This window comes from Delphinus delphis, chromosome 8 (genome assembly GCF_949987515.2).
Source record: "Delphinus delphis chromosome 8, mDelDel1.2, whole genome shotgun sequence".
Lineage (NCBI taxonomy): Eukaryota > Metazoa > Chordata > Mammalia > Artiodactyla > Delphinidae > Delphinus > Delphinus delphis.
Window position 1 is genome coordinate 41631545 of NC_082690.1, and position 20103 is coordinate 41651647.

The following is a 20103-nucleotide window of genomic DNA, read 5'->3' on the forward strand; positions in this document are numbered from 1 at the left end:
AGGGAATACTGAGCTCATGAGTCCTTCCTGAGCAATCTACTGGAGCAGTGGTTCTCAGAGTGTAGTCCCCAGACCAGCAACATCAGAGTCCCCTGGGACCTTGTTAAAAATGTATATTCTCAGGTCCACCTCAGACCTGCTAAAATCAGAAGCTTTGGCATGGAGTATATCAATTTGTGTTTAAGCAAGCCCTGCAGGTGGTTCTGATGCACATTCTACAGGAGAATGAACTTCTTCCAGCAAAGGGATGATTGAGGAAACTTTGGCAGAGGACTGATCACAAGCATTTAACACATTGATTGTAGATTTAAGTCTAAGACATGAGTGGCGACATGATTGAACAACAGTATGTAAAGCATTTTGTAAATTGCCAAAGTAGATAGAAAGAATACAACTGAAAGATGAGAGAATAAGAGACACAGAAAGGCAAAAGTAGAATTAGACCGTTAATTGTTGTATAGGTGGAAGTCAGAGGACACCATTTAAAACTGATAAACAAGATAGTAAAAGAATAAGAATGGGCTTCCCTGGTGGCGCAGTGGTTGAGAGTCCGCCTGCCGATGCAGGGGACACGGGTTCGTGCCCCGGTCCGGGAAGATCCCACATGCCGCGGAGCGGCTGGGCCTGTGAGCCATGGCCGCTGAGCCTGCGCGTCCGGAGCCTGTGCTCTGCAACGGGAGAGGCCACAACAGTGAGAGGCCTGCGTACCGCAAAAAAAAAAAAAAAAAAAAAAAGAATAAGAAAAAAAGAGGATTAAGGGCACCATAAAAGATAAAATGGCAAAGGTAGCTAGTAGAATAGCTCAACTAAATGCAATACATGATCCAAAAAAAAATTACTAAGAGAACCTTATTAGTACAGTTGATGAAACTGGAAAATAGAATGTAGATTAAGTAAAAGTATTGATCAATATTAAACTACTTGAACTTGATTACTGTGAATATTCAGGAAAATATTCTTGTTCATAGGGAATACATGCTAGTGATAGGGTAAAATGGCATGATATATGTAATGTACTCTCAAATAGTTAATAACAAGTGATAAACATTTGAGAAAGAAAAAGAAAACATGGCAAAATGTTAAAATTTGTTGAGCCTGTAAAGGGTACATGGGAGGGTTTTTTGTACTATTCATGCAAATTTAAAGTAAGTTTGAAATTATTACAAAATAAGTTTTAAAAAGTTATGTCAATCAGTCATTTCCAACTAAATCATTTAGGTTACCCCAATTCCCTGTTACGTAGGTTTATTGTATGTATTTGAATGGAACAAACTTTCACTTCTTTAAAATATCCTATACTTCAGACCTTACTAATGCATATCAGTCATCTCAATAAATTTGAATTTAGTGAATTTTACGAGAACAAGACAGACAGTGATGCCTAGTGTTATCTTTCTCCTCAGAAGGAGCAAAATCATGCTAAAAATTGCTAGATATAAGAATAGATTGTGGTACTAAAAATTTAAAGATTGGAATGGCTTTATAATTTTCTTAAAGCATTTAAAATTATGCTTGCCAGCAATTCCACTCCTGGGTATATGTACAAAAAAACCCAAAACACTAATTTGAAAAGCTACATGCACCCCAATGTGCACAACAGCATTATTTACAATAGCCAAGATATGGAAGCAACCTAAGTGTTTATGAACAGATGGGTGGATAAAGAAGATGTGGTATGTACGCACAATGGGATACTACTCAGCCATAAAAAAGAATGAAATTTTGCCATATGCAACAACACGTATGGACTTGGAAGGTATTATGTCAGACAGACAAATACTGTATGATATCACTTATGTGGAATCTAAAAACTACAACAAACTAGTGAGTATAACAAAAAAGCAGACTCACGGGTATGGAGAACAAACTAGTGGATGCCAGTGGGGAGAAGGAAGGGGGGAGGGGCAATATAGGGGTAGGGGATTATGAGGTACAAATTATTAGATATAAAATAAGCTACAAGGATATATTGTACAACATGGGGAATATAGCCAATATTTTATAACTATAAATGGAGTATACCCTTTAAAAATTGTGAACCACTATACATACACCTGTAACATATAATATTATACAACTCTACTTCAGTTAAAAAGTTTTTTTTAATTTTTAAGAATAAAAATAAATAAAAATATGATTACCGTTTATGTACTCAGTATGATTTGAAGCTAACAAGAGATGGAAGTTCATTTTATTATTTCTTCACATTTTTCACCCCGTAATTCTATCATCATTTACTATAAACCTCAGGTAGACAAAACAGAAAACATTTTGCATTGAATACTTATGCTTTTCACTTTGCACTGCTTAGTCCAAACCAAATATCCAGCAAATGAGTCTAGTTGTTTCTTTCTAAATACGGTAGAACTCAAAAGTATTAATGTGAATTAACTTAGGGTGGAAATAGTAAAGATGCGTACAAATGGCATGTCCTATTAAAACCGTTATTTATACCAGCTTTAAGCCAAGTTTTAAAATGGTAGTGAAGCACTTTTTCTTTTTAAAGATATGGATATAATGAGACCCTTAATAAATGAGCAAAACTTTGATGGGACATCAGATGAAGAACACGAGCAAGAGCTCCTGCCTGTTCAGAAGCGTTACCAGCTTGATGGTCAAGAGGGTATTTCGTAAGTGTTCAGGTTAAATGTCATTTTCTCTTTTCACTCAGTGTATATTTTGTAATCATCTGCTATGGACCAGGCACTTAAGTAGATACTACAGAAGACACAAAGATGAATAAGATACGGTTCTCACCCTCAAGGCGTTTATAGTCTATTTGGGAAAGAAGAAATACATCTAAATTACAGAGCCGTGTGTAGGAATTACTAAAATGATGATATGTATCAAATGCTATGGATCTTGAAAGAAGGGAGATCAGATTGAGAGGAAGAGAAATTTTAAGAGAAGGGGCTTCTGAAATGGTTAGGAGTTAGACCGTGGGAAGTAGGTAGTAAACACTTCTTTATGTTGAGTGGATGGTATGAAACAAAGTCAAGGTCCCAGGGAAGCAGTGGAACATTTTTTAAACTTTTTTTGTTATTTTGTCATCATGAATAGATTTGAATAAGATATTATTCTAATAGTGATTTAACAGTTAAGCAAAGTAACATTTTAATTGATCAAAAAAGAATAAAGTAAAAAAATTTTTAGGCAAGCATTTTTGTTTCATAAGTTAAAAATTTGTGCTATTCTTCCTAGTTTAATTTGTTTTTTCTTGGTCAAGAGACCTCCTTCAAATGCCTCTTGGAAACTTTTCTTAGGTGAAATCCCTTGGGAGTTCATGTTGTCTGAAAGTTAATTAGTATTTATCTTACCTGATGATACACATAGTTTTAGAAATTGTATGTTTTTTTCTTTTAATTAACTTCCTCTGAGGTTGATAATCATAGATCAGCTATGTTTAATATCATGGTTACATAGATAGTGCAACAAATTGCTGTTTTACCAGCTTAGCTGTATATAGTCTTCAACATTGTTCTGAATATCATAGCAGCAAAGAAACTTATGAGAAAATTACCTTTTCTTTATTACTTTAATAAATACAAAAATACTTTCACTTAAATAACTCATTTAATCTCCATAGTAACCCTCTGTATTCCACTTTTAAGTAGCAAAGATAGGACTTGAAGCAAATATAACTTTTGGTTCATTCAACTTCTGGTTGAATGGAAATGTTAATTTGATTCCTTGCCTAGATTAATTTTTAGTTCCCTTCTAATGCTAAAACCATGGTCATGTGATTTTAATAGCTTTTGTTCTAAAATGTTTAAATCTTACAACTTTTACTTTTCAGATTTGTACAAACTCTTATGCATCTTCTTAAGGGAAATATTGGAACTGGTCTTTTAGGACTTCCACTGGCAATAAAAAATGCAGGCATAGTGGTAAGACTCATCTTTGTAATCTCTAGTTAAAATACAGTTATCAGTCTTAATTTACAGCAAAAATTACAAGTTAACATCTGACCTAGTCAAATGTAACCTGGTCAGGTGACAACTAGATAATCATTTAGCTGTTGCTGATAAAATTATGTGAACTGTGATAATAATATCTAAAAATGAGAGTTAATTACCCTTTTCATTTCTACTTAATTACTTATTTATAATATTTGACAGAAAGATCCTAAATCACTATTTGATTTTTCCAGGTATGGTTATATCTTATTATTCTTTTGGATTTTCAGGAATTTAAGTAATATGTTCATATCAACAAACATTTATAGAGTATTTGTATTGGCGAAATTTTATAGTTTTTTAGATTCCAAATAAAATATGTAGTTTTCAGACTTAAAGAATAATAGTTAAGAAAAGGAATAATAATATCTTTTTTTGTTGTTTGTTTTTGTTTTTTTGCGGTACGTGGGCCTCTCACTGCTGTGGCCTCTCCCATTGCGGAGCACAGGCTCCGGACGTGCAGGCTCAGCGGCCATGGCTTATGGGCCCAGCCGCTCTGCGGCATGTGAGATCTTCTCGGACCGGGGCACGAACCCAAGTCCCCTGCATTGGCAGGTGGACTCTTCAACCACTGCGCCACCAGGGAAGCCCCTAGGAATAACAATATCTTTTGAAAACAAATATTCAAAGTTTTGTTAGAACCAATTATTGTAATTATAGAGAATCCTGATAGGGGAGAATTCACTTATGAAGTAGTGAAATTATATTTAACTTTTTTTAACTGACCAGTTTTCTTAACAACAGTTGTAACTATCATCTTTCTCTGCATTGGACTTTGTCCACCCTAATTTAGAGAAACTTCAAAATTTCTGATTATAAAAATAAACTTTGGCAACATTTTGTCTGTCTCTCAATAATCAGGCATCATTTTAATTTTAGTAAATAAGTACTTGAAAATTTTTATGTACCACTTTTTCAAATAATTATTTTCTAGGCACAGTTTCCCACACGTAATTCTCAACAAGCAATCTATGGAAGAAGTAGATTGCCCACAATGCCAGATGATACAGTGCTTTTTAATCATTTAGATAATGATTCATAGTTGCATATACTTATAATGGTGAGACACTGATAGTCACAGATTTGCCATCCGATGTTAAGTATGATGTTGTATTCTATTCTACTTTGTTGCATACCTATACTCTACATTCATAGCTTTGGATAGCCAAGTCGATAAAATGGAATCATATGTGGTTGTCTTAAATATTACTAAATTCTTTCTGTATCAGGTTCACTAATTTCCCTTATGCAAATGACTCTTTAATCATTTTGTCTAACAAATATTTACTCACTGCAAATTAGTAGTCTGTTGTCTCATTGTTTATAAGGTAACTTGATTTTTATTAAACTGAAATATTTAAATATTATAAAATGTTTCCCTCACAGCTTGGACCAATCAGCCTTGTGTTTATAGGAATTATTTCTGTTCACTGTATGCACATTTTGGTACGTTGCAGTCACTTTCTATGTCAGAGGTAAATGTGGATTTGTCAAGTCTATTTAATTTATTTTAAATCTATATATTTATTTAAAGTATCAGATAGTCTTATATTTCTACTGTGCTTTGCGACTAGAAGTTGTATTTCCTATAATCTGTAACATAGACAAGTCTAGGATAATGAATATGGGAAAACGTAGGATTTCATATGATTGCAATCTAGTCAGAATATATATACTTCTTTTAAAAGAAGTGAAATAGAATGGTTTCTTTTATTTAGTGTAAGTGAAAAAACTCAGGGAAGTTATATGGGGAAAGTGGAGACAGCAGGGCTACTTTTAGTTAAAGAATAATGGTCTTTAATTTGTTAGTAATTTCATTTTGGGTGTAATGCCTTTGCTGCTCTTTGCTGATATGTGGGTTGGTAGATAGTCAATGAAACAATATTTTGTTTTCTTTATTTTTGCATCATAAAATGATTCTATTGGATAGTGAACCAACTTTTTAAAAAAACGAGTATTGTCTATTCTGATAAACTAACATTCTAATCTTAACTCTTTTTTGTTGTTGCTAAATGTTCTTAAAACTTCGGGCACGTCATTTATGATCTTTAAATAACAATATATACTTAAAAAAATAGGAGAGACAACATGGCTATTTTGATGATTAAATAGGGTAGTTTGTGTAACAATATATTATAAAGCCCTGTACAGATGTATTAAATAATGCCGTTCTAAGAATGGAATAATTTAAGCTTGAACAGTGCAGTTGATGTTTTTAGATAATTGAAACATTTAAATCAGTGAAACACAAATACTACGTTATATGAATGCAACAAATACATAAACTTTAACAGTGGATAAAAACTAATATACCGGTAAGAAGGGTATATAAAAATTTTTAATTTCATGAGATAACTTTAGAAGTATGCAGATCTCAAAATTTCAAAAACACCTCTGTCAGTGTATAGCCCATTTATCTGATGTTCTTTTCAAGAAATGGATTTATGGACCAATTAAAAATTTTTCTTTTTCATATGCATGTATGTCATTAAATTTCAGGTTTAAAAGGTCAACATTAGGGTATAGTGACACTGTGAGTTTTGCTATGGAAGTAAGTCCTTGGAGTTGTCTGCAGAAGCAAGCAGCATGGGGACGGTAAGTACTTGCTATGTTATTAGTAATTATTTTAAGTATTAATAATATTTAAACTTACATTAATTTTAAGTATTTCAACCTGGCAAGATACATTAACAAAATTGTGATAAAGTTGGGAGGAAACAATATTTAGAGTTAGACAGACTTGGATTCAAATCTCAACTCTACCATCTTACAAATTTATGACCTGGGTCAAAGTATTTTTATTTTGTTTTAGTTTTTCACTATCAAATGAGTAATCCTGTGAAGTATTATTATGGTAGTCTAAATAAAATGATATTTATAAAGCACCTAGCTAACCTCTGGTATAATCATGATCAATAATTAAGTAAAGGAAAAAGAACAAGAGAAATGTTGCTATCTCTATTTCAAATAAAATTGTGGTGTTTAGCTACATGTTCTTAAGACATCCAAAGTATGTATTTTAGCATAATCTTGTTTTTATTTTTGTATTGTTTAAATGTAACTTTATTATTGGTGGACATGGCTAATCAAAATCAGGTAAATACAGGACTGGAAAATAAGCACAGGCAATTCACAACATGCTGGCTATGGTACAAATGATACATGCGGTGGAAATTAAAAGAAGGAAAAGAGCAGTGTTAGTAGAGTAGTTTATGGTTCAATATGGCCTTTCTGGGGATTTTCAGGACGTTAGATGTGTTTATGAGCTGCTCAGAGTTCACAGCCTGATATGCTGTGTAGGAGAAGGAAGAAAACAGAGCCTAATGCCCTAGGGATTTGCCCCCAGAACCCTGTCTTCTTCCTTCTTTGCCCCCAGTCTATAGGCAACTTTGTCTATTTTTTTCTATCAAAAAGAATGGCTTTCAGATAGAAGTGGCTGGAATGATTGTTGGTAAGGATACTAAAATCAAAGGTGGATGAAGAGATCTTAAGGGAATACCTTATATGTAATTCATCAGTGAGAAGAAACTTGAATTCATTTCAAGGCACCAAAATTACTAACTAAATGAGATCCCTGAAGAACGATAGAGAACTAGAGAGTTATGGCAAGAATGAAGATGGGCACAGGCGCTTCAAGTTTCAAATGGGAGGAGGAGGGCCTGTAGATTTTTTAGACTAGGTTGCTTGACAGCTTGAGATTAATGGTCAAACAAGAGACTATAACGAATTAGTAAATGCAAGCTCTTGTGTCACTAATTGTTCCCAGAACAATAGGGAAAGGTATGGGCTGTATACTAATAACATGTAGGCCGACTTTTGATTATAATAATACCCAAATAAAGCTCATTTGACCGGTGATTCCCCTTTCCTACTCCCATGTGCTGTTTTATGTAGCTGGAATTTTTTAGAGTATCTAAAAGAATATGAACAGAGCTAAGCTCCTGGAGAGGTCTCTGGTGGAATGACTTAGGGCCATGTCCCCAGTCCTCTCCCATTCCTGTTCTTATTAGTGATTTGGATAGTAGGGAATATGTTCATCCTGTTTGCTGGGAAATACACTGGGTTGATCTGAAAAAGATCTTGAGAAGTAGGAGAGATGGGCTTAAAGTAACTGATGAAATGTTTTCATGAAATCATTTTATAGACAGATACTCTTTTTTTTTTTTTTCTTTTTTGCGGTACATGGGCCTCTCACTGTTGTGGCCTCTCCCGTTGCGGAGCACAGGCTCCGGACGTGCAGGCTCAGCGGCCATGGCTCATGGGCCCAGCCGCTCGGCGGCATGTGGGATCTTCCCAGACCAGGTCACGAACCCGCGTCCCCTGCATCGGCAGCTGGACTCTCAACCACTGCGCCACCAGGGAAGCCCTAGACAGATACTCTTAAACTGTTGAATTTCAGAAGGAAATGATGAGAAAATATGGGCTTTTAACTTATGTAACATATTTTTGCTTAATAATATTTCTGGTGATAAACAGATCATAAACATGTGCTCTTTGTAGAAAATAAATGCTTTAAGCCTATTTCTTATTGTAATGAAGTAAAAAGAATAAATACTATTATGAAATGTTTTAAAATAGTTAAAAAGAGAAAAAATACATCGACATCTTAGCAGCTCTTATTAATACTTATTTGTGGGTATCTCTTTTCAGGAGTGTGGTTGATTTTTTTCTGGTGATAACACAGCTGGGATTCTGTAGTGTTTATATTGTCTTCTTAGCTGAAAATGTGAAACAAGTAAGTATTTTTCTCCAGTTTTTGAAATCATTTTCTTCTGATGCCATGGTTATGGCATCATATTTCCTCTGAGTAAGCTGTGGTTGAATATGAAAATGTGTTTCTTTCATAAATCATGTATCTTTCCAGATTTTCCTTTAGTCGTTTTTTTTTTGCAAGTTGGATTCTGCTATAATTGAATTTTACGTTTCTTGCTATTATATCAATAATGCTTGTTCTTTCAGATCAAAACAGGCATAATTTACTGATTCTTGGCTATTTGGAATTTAGACCTCAAAAGCAGATACACGGATGTTTTGGTAGCATATTTTTTACATTGATATTTTATAAAAAAGTATATAAGGCATTAGCCAGCAGCCTAAAAAGTGAAGTTAAAAAGTGGGCATTATTAAAATCTCATAATTATTGCCATTGTCTAAAAAGATACTGTGTCCAGAAATGTACAGTAGTTCTCTCCATATTATAAGGGTTTGTTTTAAGAGTGGTTTGCAGTCTTGGTAGAGACTGTCAATTTGAACAAACATGCAAAGCACTGAAATAAAAAAGCTCCCCTATCAGAATAATGCCAAAGCACATTTCTTTATGTGCTTTAACTGGTAGTTGGCCTATTATTCCTACTTCACCCTCTGCTCTTCTTTATTTTAATCAATAACATTTATTAGTATACACAAGTGCATGGTGCAGTAGTAGGCATTATATATAGTAATATGTAGAACTTCTCATAAGTATTTTAATGCAGAATATGTGTTCTACAGAATCTATATATCTAAGTATATATTTGACTCATTTTTCTAAGTTATAAACTGCTTCATTTTATATTTAGACCAAGATTTGGCAACATTTTTTATAAAGGGCCATAATAAGCATTTTCTGTTTTGCAGGCCATATGATCTCTGTCTCAACTCAGCCATAGACAGCAATACATTAGATATGGCTGTATTCCAATAAAATTTTATTTGCAAAAATAGGTGGTAGAATGGGTTTGGTCTGCAGGCCAAAGTTTAATAAAGCCACCAGCTTAGGTTTTTAATGTTGGAAAGGGTCACTGAGTCTCTCTCTTATAAATAAGAGAGTTGATGGTTTTATCAGCACGACTCATTATAGATGATGTGCCTTTGAGTTTACAAGTATTTAGTTCCACAAGTCACATATTTGTAGGGCTGCTAACTAAGTTAAGAGGCTGTTTATTGGCAAGATAGACATACCATCTTAGCAGTCATTTACATAGAATACAGTGGAAATGGTGCCTTTCTAGGATTGTGCAGCATGGTGGTACTATAGCTTTTCTATCATCTCCTAAGAGAGCTACCAACAAGCTTGATTTAAAGTTATAAACAATGCTAATAATGCCTTATAATATTATATTTATAAGCTATGATATATATCCTTTAATTTTTTACAACTACTCTGTAATATAAATTCTACGCTCATTTTATGAATGAGGAAACCTAGTCTCACAGAGCATGAGCAGTGTCCCCTAGGTCATGTGAATTGGGCAGAAACTTAGGTGCCTGACATAGCTGCCACACAGTATATTAATTGTTCATCACTGGGCAGGACATTGTCTGATTTTAGTTGTGTGTATGTGTATGTGTGTGACATAGACTGTGTTAAGTACATAAAATAAATATAAGCTTAGGATTGGTGACTTTCTCCTATGAAATGATATCAGATGCTTCCAAAGTTGAATGGAAGAATTTAACTCATTTGCACATATCCTAAGAAGACCAGGTAGAAAAAGTGACTCTCTGGAAGGTAAGGAGAAGCTTGCTGTAGATAGATGAAAGATCTTTTGAAGGCATGAAGAGCAACATGGGAAAAGACATTCAGTCAGACTTGAGACTTGAAAAGCTGATTTCGCAACGCTGAGCACCTCACCTCTGCAGAGCAGACAGATGGTCATTGAAACAGCATCATCAGAGATTTTCCCTCTCTGCAGAGGTGTTCTCACACTTGATAGCAATCTCCAATAAAAGACACATGGTTTGATTAAACCTTACTAATTGCTACTACTTTTACAGTTAAAATTTGTAAGATTTTTACCTCCTTAATCTACATAAAATTAAAGTTTCAGTATTTCATCGAATCAAAGAATTAAGAGTTTAGTTCGCATACAAACGTATACATCTCCTGCTTTGTAACTGTCACATGGCCGTTCTTGATCCCGTTAAGCCACTGTGGACAATCGACAGGGGGAAAAGAACTGTGGTGCTTCCAGTGATTCTAGTCCGTGGTGGTTATAGTAGCTCCTCTCTGTTCTCACTCTAAGACACTCAAGAAAATGTCAGGTAGACAAAATAGTGTATATGAGCATGAAGAGTTGGGAAGGAATTTTACATTCAGAGGAAAAAAAATGTTGTGATACCAAAGACCATGGACTTTAGAGTCAGAAGATCTGAATTCAAATCCGTGCTCTCAGTTTTAACTCACACATTGGGTAAGACCCTCTTGTGCCTCGTCAAACCTCGGTTTCCTTATTTGTAAAATGGGAACGGTAGCAGAATCTCCCCATGTTCCTCATAAATTTATTGTGAGGCTCAGCTGACAAAGGTTTGCAAAAGCCTTTATAAAATGCATTATGCATTTTATATGCAGTATGCAAATGTAGCGTATTGTGTCTTTAATTCTACCTTTTAGCTTTGCTGAAGAACATAATCTGCCTTTGGAATTTTAACCATTAAATTACTGAATTGAAAAGTTAATAAATAGTAGAATTTAGTAAATTTGAGATCTCAATGGAAACAACTGAATTTAGTAATTTTATTTTATAATATTTATTTCAGTGTTTTGCATTTTGGTAAACATGTGAGATCATAGGAAGTCCTATTAGATAGCCAGTCTCTGTCTCTAGAGGGCACCAAAGGATTCAAATGTTTACCTGAATCTTGCTCTGGGTATGTATCTACATTTTTATTTTACTTTATTTTTTAATCTTGAGAATTTTTATAATCATCTTTCTGCCAAAGAATACTAATTATTATGAGAGATTTGTGGTAGAATTGATTTCAAATTCCCAAGCACCTAAAGACTCAAACAGTCCTTTCTAAAATTGGTTATATAACTGCTTTTCTCTTACCAGGTATCCTTGTTAGAGCTTAACTTTGATCATTATCTAATCTGATTATTGGACGTACTTCTTTGATACAGAAGTATTTGGCTGTAAATAATTTGATTACAGAGGAAATTGGGTCAACAAATAAAATACATTCTTAAAAGCCAAGTAATGTGAATTATCAAATTTGCTTCTATTTCAAATTATAGAAAATAAAATTAAAAGTTTTAATGGACAATTACAATATAAATGAGAGCTATGCATTTCTTAAATGGTACATGGTGTAACCTGAGAGTTTGTTAGTCCTGTGTGAGTTATAAATTGCCAATATAACTTAAAACTAGTAGATATATTCCCTGCAGTTTAAGATGATATGTACATTTGTAGTGACACTAAACATTGCTTATTGTGGATAAGTGTAAAATTAAACACTTCAATTATTATTCATATCAGGATTTTGTTCTGTACTTCTGACTTTTTGGCCTTTTGTTACTGTATTTAAGGAGAGAGAGAGAGAGATGTCAAGGTGGAGGCCAGGTGGCTACTTGGGCAGGGCCCCTCTTTAAGGATTGCAGCATTTTGGTCAGGTAAACATGTACCTGTCACAAGCTAGATTCTGGGGTCTCAGGCCTGGGTTTGAATCCTAGAACCAGGACTTACTGGCTTGATATTACATAGGGTGTTGTTTTTTTTTTTACCCTCCCTAAACCTCAGTTTCCTCAGCTATAAATTGATATTAATACTACCACCCACCTCAGAGTGTTGTTTTGAGGATTAAATGAGATGTTGTATAACATTTAGTTCAGTATCTGACACATAGAAAGTACTCAGAAAATACTTGCTGTTATTACTATAGGGTCTGGTTCTTAAGAATTTATGTATCCAGAGACTTGATAAGTCTTTGCGTTCCATTGTGTTCAAAGGAGGGTACAGTATTTGGGGCAAATAGATTTTCACTGGAATTTATATTATAGTTTGATCTGCCTGTGCTGTGAGTTTTAAAGATTATTTTTAAAGTCCTCTATAATTTCATTTCTATTTTTGTAAGTTGGATTATGTGATTAATTGAATCAAGGACAATTTTTAATAAATGGAGCCTATAATCATTGAATCTCTTTTGAAAGTTGAATATAGTTTTATAGACGTGGCTGAATAAATTCTGAGGCAAAGTTGATTTATCTTGTAGAAGTTTTTTGCTCGAATAAAAATCTATTTAGTGTCTAGCATGCATGAAGATAGTTGATTTTTAACAAATATTTATTGACAGTGATGATGATTCATCAGCAGTTGCTTTATAAAATACCTTTAAAGTTAGGCTCTGATTTCTAAATTTAATTTTGAGTGCTGTACATTTTTAAGAGGTACTTAGAGATTGTTTCTTACTTTGAGAAAAGTATGTTAGTAGAATACCCAGTGGCCATTTGGGACAAGCATGCTTCCACTTCTGATTATCTGAGAAGCAGGTTGAGCCTTTCTAGGCATCATGAGCACCACAGTCACAAAGCTTCACAATAAATTAGTAAATCCATCCTCATAATTTTCTAGTGAACTTTCTTTTCACAGTATGATAAAGTTATTTTGCAAAGAAGATTATCCTATTTTAATTATCCTTAAATTTGATATATATATTTCTAAGACACTAGAGTATCTTAAAACTGTGTCTTTTATTTATTGTAAATGAATTTATCATAGAGTGTATATAGATCATAATTTTTTTCATATTTCTCCTTTATTATTATAAGTTGATGGAAGTTTTTTTCCCCCCTCTTCCTTATTCTCCTGGTAATCCCGTATAGGTTCATGAAGGGTTCCTGGAGAGTAAAGTGTTTGTTTTGAATAGTACCAATTCATCAGATCCATGTGAGAGAAGAACTATTGACCTAAGGATATATATGCTTTGCTTCCTTCCATTTCTGATTCTTCTGGTCTTCATTCGTGAGCTCAAGAATCTATTTGTGCTTTCATTCCTTGCCAACGTTTCCATGGCTGTGAGTCTTGTGATAATTTATCAGTACATTGTTAGGGTAAGTATAACATGTTTTTAACCGTGTCATATGTTTCTTAACAAGTAAATGTTTTTCACTTTGGAGGTAAAAGTAATGATAAGTAAAGACTCTACTTCATATGTGTCACACAGGAGATAATCAGGGAACTCTGGTTTCCTTCTCGGGGATACTGTTTAGTTGAATAAGCAATATATGACATAGAGATTGAAAGCATAGGCTTTGTAGTCAGATCTGGTTTTGAATCCTGGTAAGTATGCTTCTGGGCTGTATGATGTTGCTTCAGAAGATAGTAATACCTGACTTATTAGAGTTGTGAGATTTAGGATCGTGCCTTAGTGCACTACCTAACGTGAAACAAAGAACTCATTAGTGTTCTGTTTATTCCTTTAAGATTTAAACCAATCACAAGAGACGGGAATATAGACATGATTTTATAATTCTCTTTCACTTCTGAACCTTTATTTGCTGCCACCACTTCAGCTCACTGCCACTACACTAGGCTGTAACCTCTTTATCTGATGTATGCAATAACCTCAACTCATTTCATTGTCGGCAGTCTGGAGATCCTTAGCCAAGTTTCCTTAAAATATTCTATTGATGGGATTCAGGAGATCTGCAAATCCCTTAAAATTATTGATAAGATTTAGTGTTTCTGTATGTATATATGCATTTTTCTACTGAGCAGCTGTATAGCTTTCATCTCTCATAGGAGCCAGTGACTCAAAAAAGGTGGAGAATCCTATTTTTTCCTGATACAGTCCATTTTATACATTGCTGCCAAAGCAGTTGTCCTAAAATCTCCATTAGCAATTCATTACAAATTCTTTTATGATGGATCTATGTTGCCTTTTTGCCCCATCTTAATTCCAAAGCCTGTAGACTCTTTGTTATAGCATGTGAGAGTGAAAGGGGACAGGCAGGAAGATCTCACAAGGCTTTCTGGAGTTCGTGACCCCTTGGCTGGACATGTAGGAGTTAGTGGAGCAGAAAAGGAGGCTCCTTAGGTAGAGGGAACCATGTGAGCCTTGAAGTACAGTTTAGCGTTATCCAATAATCCAAACATTTTAATAATTTTTCATTTTGACCCTAGCTTATGTTTCACCATTATATCACACAGTTCTACCTATGCTTCAGATCTTCTAAATCTATTCCCCAAATTTTCCCTGTGCTGTCACACTTCAGTTTCTTTGTTCATCCTCTTTCATTGGCCTTGAATTCCACTTCTAGTCAGGTAAAGGCAGAGAACACAGGCTGGTGAGGAGACTTGGGCTAGCTGGAAGAAGTGGCCAGTGTGGACCCAGGGATCTTGAACAAGATGCGCAGTCTGTGAGCTTCCAGATAATGAGAGTTAGAAGAAGGCTATATGAGTCAAGACCAAGAAATCAAAGCCAGAGTCAAGGCATAGGCACAAGTAATAAGGGTAATGGCAACTGTCAGGTCAAAGAGTAAGATGCTGAAACCACGAGGAGACCTGTTCTAGAGAACAGCACAGCGTTATTGGGATAGAAAGCCAAAGTCGGGAAATCTTAGAGACCAAAAGAGCAAGGAAAGTAGAGTGGGGAATGAATTTCATTGGACACCGTCAGCAGTGGTTGATAACTGACTATATGGCTCTCAGCTCAGACGTTGAATATGCTTATGTATTTCCTATTATGGCAGGAGCCATACCCAGTGAGAACAGCCTGGGACTTACAGGTGGAAACAGGTAATCAGGAGCATTTAGCTCAGATGGAATGTATGGGCTTGAGGGAAACAATTGCTTTTGGCAGTGAAATCCTAACGGCTTGGCTACGTTTAACATAGGATGCTTAAAGTTTTTATTGAAAGAGTTATTCACATTTATAATACACGTTTGCTGCTGTGAAGCTCAGAAGTATATGATTTCGCTCTTCCATTTTAAATTCTTTCAAGTACGTAAAGATGTAAGTTATTGACATCTTATTTTTTCTTTCTCCAGAATATGCCAGATCCCCACAACCTTCCAGTAGTGGCTGGCTGGAAAAAATACCCTCTCTTTTTTGGTACTGCTGTATTTGCTTTTGAAGGCATAGGAGTGGTAAGGATTTAGTCTTTATTACTGTTGTTTTAAAATCTTAAGTTAACACAAGGACTTATTTACATTTAAAAATGCCTGTTTTTCTTTCGTTTCTATTTTTTTTATTCCTAGAAAACGATTTGCATTTTGGTACGATAGACTTGAATTATAGTTTACTTCTACTTACCAAGACTTTTATCTTAGATGTATCACTTTTTCTTAATCTGTAAAGTGAGAACATTTGAATAGATGATTTTTTAACATTTTATCGTGGAAATTTTCAAACCTATACAAAACTTAGAGAATAGTGTGATGAACGCCTATGTAAGCATCACCCAGCTTCAAAAACCATTAACTTATGGCTAATTTTGTTTGATCTGTATTCTGTCTACTCTAGCAAGTCTGGGTTATATTCAGACAAATCCCAAACATCATATTTTATAGACTAGATGATTTTAAATGAATTGAAATTGTTACAAAGTTACTATTGCATAAGAAGAGTCAAATATAAATTCTCTTCTTAGATTTATACGTATCATACTTGTTTTGAGAAATGATGTTATCATAAAGCTAATACCAAGAGATACAAACATCCTGAGAATTCTGAGATCCTAAATATTTCCATTAAAGATGCTTCCAGTTCATTTCAAGCCTAGAATATGTAGATTTGGGGAAAGTTGAATATTGCTGTTTACTCCACAGCTTATGTTTCATAGCCTGATGGTTTGGTATGGGAGCAAAACCACTCATAAACATCTATTTATATGAACCGCAGACAAAACAGAACTAAAAGACAATTTTATGCCATTTTACTTGGGTTTCTGCTCTCTCTGAATTCTCCTTTATAGAATTCTCACTAATTCTTACAGCTCCACTTATCTGTGTTACAGATATAAGTGTAGATTTTCATTTCTGCTTTAACTAGTAAGCTCTAGTTAACTGTTGGACATTTCCAGTTAAGTGTTGTTCCTCTGACATCTCAAATTCAACAACTCCGAAGTCTGACAGATACCTTTTTTTTTTTTTAATCTAAAACCAGTTTCACTTTCTCATTTCTCTATTTATTTTAGTTTTACTTCCACTCACTCAAGCTTGAAATGTTGGAGTATTTCTTTTCACTGTGTCCCTGGTTTCCCCATTCCAGTCAGTAATTAAGACATGTTGAGTCTTCTTTTCATATTTCCCCAAATCTATTCCATAAAGGAGATTATGTGTAAAACATTTAATGCTGCTTGAGGGAGCCTCTGTAAATGTTCATTTCCTTCTCTTCCTCCTTTTCTAGCTGCATTGACACCGTTCTTGGCTTTAGCTTCTTATTTCAGGTCTGGATTATCTCCGGAACATACAAATTGTTCACTGTTCTGTTTTCTGTTAATCACTTAAAATTTCCACGTAGACCTGACTAACGCACCTGAAAAGTGGAGATGAAATTAGTTATTATCTCATGAGGTTATTGTAAATACGATGTGATGTATTACATGCAAAGCTTTTGAAAAATACCTAGCACATTGTAAGCACTCAGTAAATACTTGTTATTATTATTACTTAGTGTCTTTCACTGCATGGTCAAATTGTATGGTCAAAATCTCCAAATATTTGCCTAAAAAATTAACCTTTCAGTTAGCCTTTTTTCCTTTAAAGGTTTTTTTTTCCCCATAATGAAAATATTCATCTTATTAAATTGACGGACCTTAGATACAGATGGATAGATATAGGAACAGTTATAGACATGTATATACATGGGTTAGTATACATCCATATATTTCCTAACTCTGTCTGCTGAGAGAACTGGAAGCAGTGGCGCCCAGTAGCAATGAGCACACTCAGCGCCCAGATCTTGAGTTCTAAATACAGTTCTCCAACAAAGGAACCAAAGTTCTTTGGAGAAATAGCTGATTGTAGGGCTGAAGCAAGGAAATTCAATGTGGGTCTGGAGCATCTTGTAGTGCCAGAAAGTATGGAAGTGCTCAAAAAACAAAAGAATGGATGCATGTCAAAGGGACACAGGACCCAACCTGATAGAATTCATGAGACCAAAGATGGAACGATATGAGCAACAAAATAAATAATAGTGTTTGGGATTCATACTCAAAGTATAAAACAGATATACATGAATCCATACTTATACAAATAAATGATTAAATAAATAAGTACGTAGGGCAGATTTTCAAATAACTTATGTAGATACCCACCCTCCAGGAGCTCTAATTTAATCCCCTCTATCTGTAGTGACTTACTTCCAATGAATAGAGTATGATGAGGCAGGAGGAAAAATCTCTACAGGCAGAGAAACCTGGCAAACACTGTCTTGCCCAAGTGATCAAAATTAACTTCACCAGTGATAAATCACGTTGATAGCATGGGTGATGAGAAGGGCACTGCACCTCTGTGGTATCCTTTTCTGAAACCTATTTTCCCAGTCTAGTCATGAAGAAAACACCAGACAAACCCAAATAGAGCGACAGTGTACCAAATACCTAACCAATGCTCCTCAAAGCTGTCAAGGTAACGGATAATAAGGAAGGACTGAGAAACTGCCACAGACCAGAGGAGATTAAGGAGACAGGACAGCAAAATGCAATGTGCTGTCCTGGATGGGACCCTGGAGCAGAAAAAGGACGTTAGTGGGAAAACTAGTGAAATGCAAATAAAGTTGGGAGTTTAATAGTAATGTACCAATATTGGTTCTTAGTTGTAACACAGGTACTTAGGTAGTGTGAAATGTTAACAATAGCGGAAACTGGTCAGGAATATATGGGAGTCTTCTGTTTGTCTCTGCATCTTTTCTGTAAATCTAAAATTATTCCAGAGTAAGAAGTTTATTTTAAAAAACCTGACAGATAGTTTTGCCTACTAAGAGCTGATTTCAAATCTTTTTATTTTAAGAATAAAAAAATCTGTAGTGTGAAAAAATATGTAACACGTAGAAAAATACATCTACAATTATGTTTGCATATAAACTATAGAAAGATTCATTTGTGTACATATAAGACAGGATATTAGATTGTTTTAAATTATTTGCATTCTCTTCTTAGGTCCTTCCACTGGAAAACCAAATGAAAGAATCAAAACGCTTCACCCAAGCATTGAATATTGGCATGGGAATTGTTACAACCCTGTATGTAACATTAGCTACCTTAGGATATATGTGTTTCCATGATGAAATCAAAGGCAGCATAACTTTAAATCTTCCCCAAGATGTGTGGTAGGTAGACAAGAGTTTGTTAACCTAGTTTGTGTATTTTGTAGTATAATTTACCAATGTTTCATGATAAAGGTGTATTCTTGGTTTTATGATTTAAACATTTAAAATCTTTACTGCGATTTTTTTTTTTGTGTAATCTAAATTTTTTTCATAATCTTCAGAAGAGATCACCTGTGATTTTACATATTCTTGTGGGATTTTTTTAAAAGATTCAGAATTATAGGGTGTTCCAAATTTGAGTAACATATAAGAGTAAAACATGACTTTTATTTATTTATTTTTATTTTTTGGATTTTTCGAATTTTATTTATTTTTTTATACAGCAGGTTCTTATTAGTTATCCATTTTATACATATCAGTGTATACATGTCAATCCCAATCTCCCAATTCATCACACCACCACCACCCCCGCCCCCGCTGCTTCCCCCCTTGGTGTCCATACAAAACATGAATCTTTTAATATACACTCACCTTATTAAAAAAATTTAATACTTATCCTTGCTGTCAAAAATACAACACTCTGGGTTCCTGATTAAAAATTACAACCCATCACTCATGGCCCTCACTGTTTTACTGGTCACCTTTAATACTGTATGTGCCCCAAGTCCTTTCTGAACACAATTAGGCCACATTGTACAGTTGAGCCTCAAACAACATGGGTTTGAACTGCATGGGTCCACTTATACGTGGATTTTTTTCAATTAACATATTAGAAAATAATTTTTAATTAATTTTTATTGGAATATAGTTGCTTTACAATGTTATGTTAGTTTCTACTGTACAGCAAAATGAATCAGCTGTACATATACATATATCCCCTCTGTTTTGGATTTCCTTCCCATTTAGGTCACCACAGTGCACTAAGTAGAGTTCCCTGTGCTATACAGTATGTTCTCATTAGTTGTCTATTTTATACATAGTGTCAATAGTGTATATGTGTCAATCCCAATCTCCCAATTCCTCCCATCCCTCCTTCCCCCTTGGTATCCATACATTTGTCCTCTATGTCTGTGTCTCTATTTCTGCTTTGCAAATAAGATCATCTATACCATTTTTCTAGATTCCACATATATGTGTTAATATACGATATTTGTTTTTCTCTTTCTGACTTACT

The 20103-nt window shown here is 34.5% G+C and overlaps 1 protein-coding gene across 2 annotated transcripts in view; it reads left to right on the forward strand.

Annotated features, from left to right (window-relative positions):
• SLC36A4 (solute carrier family 36 member 4) overlaps positions 1-20103 on the forward strand; it is a 45891-nt gene that overhangs the window by 8398 nt on the left and 17390 nt on the right. The window contains exons 2-9 of one of the 2 annotated variants that reach the window (XM_060018111.1): positions 2507-2630; positions 3797-3887; positions 5343-5431; positions 6456-6551; positions 8607-8691; positions 13540-13767; positions 15707-15805; positions 18820-18989. In XM_060018111.1, the coding sequence (XP_059874094.1) occupies positions 2507-2630; positions 3797-3887; positions 5343-5431; positions 6456-6551; positions 8607-8691; positions 13540-13767; positions 15707-15805; positions 18820-18989 (982 nt within the window). The remainder of the gene's footprint in view (positions 1-2506; positions 2631-3796; positions 3888-5342; positions 5432-6455; positions 6552-8606; positions 8692-13539; positions 13768-15706; positions 15806-18819; positions 18990-20103) is intronic. The other variant, XM_060018113.1, reaches the window with a different exon arrangement.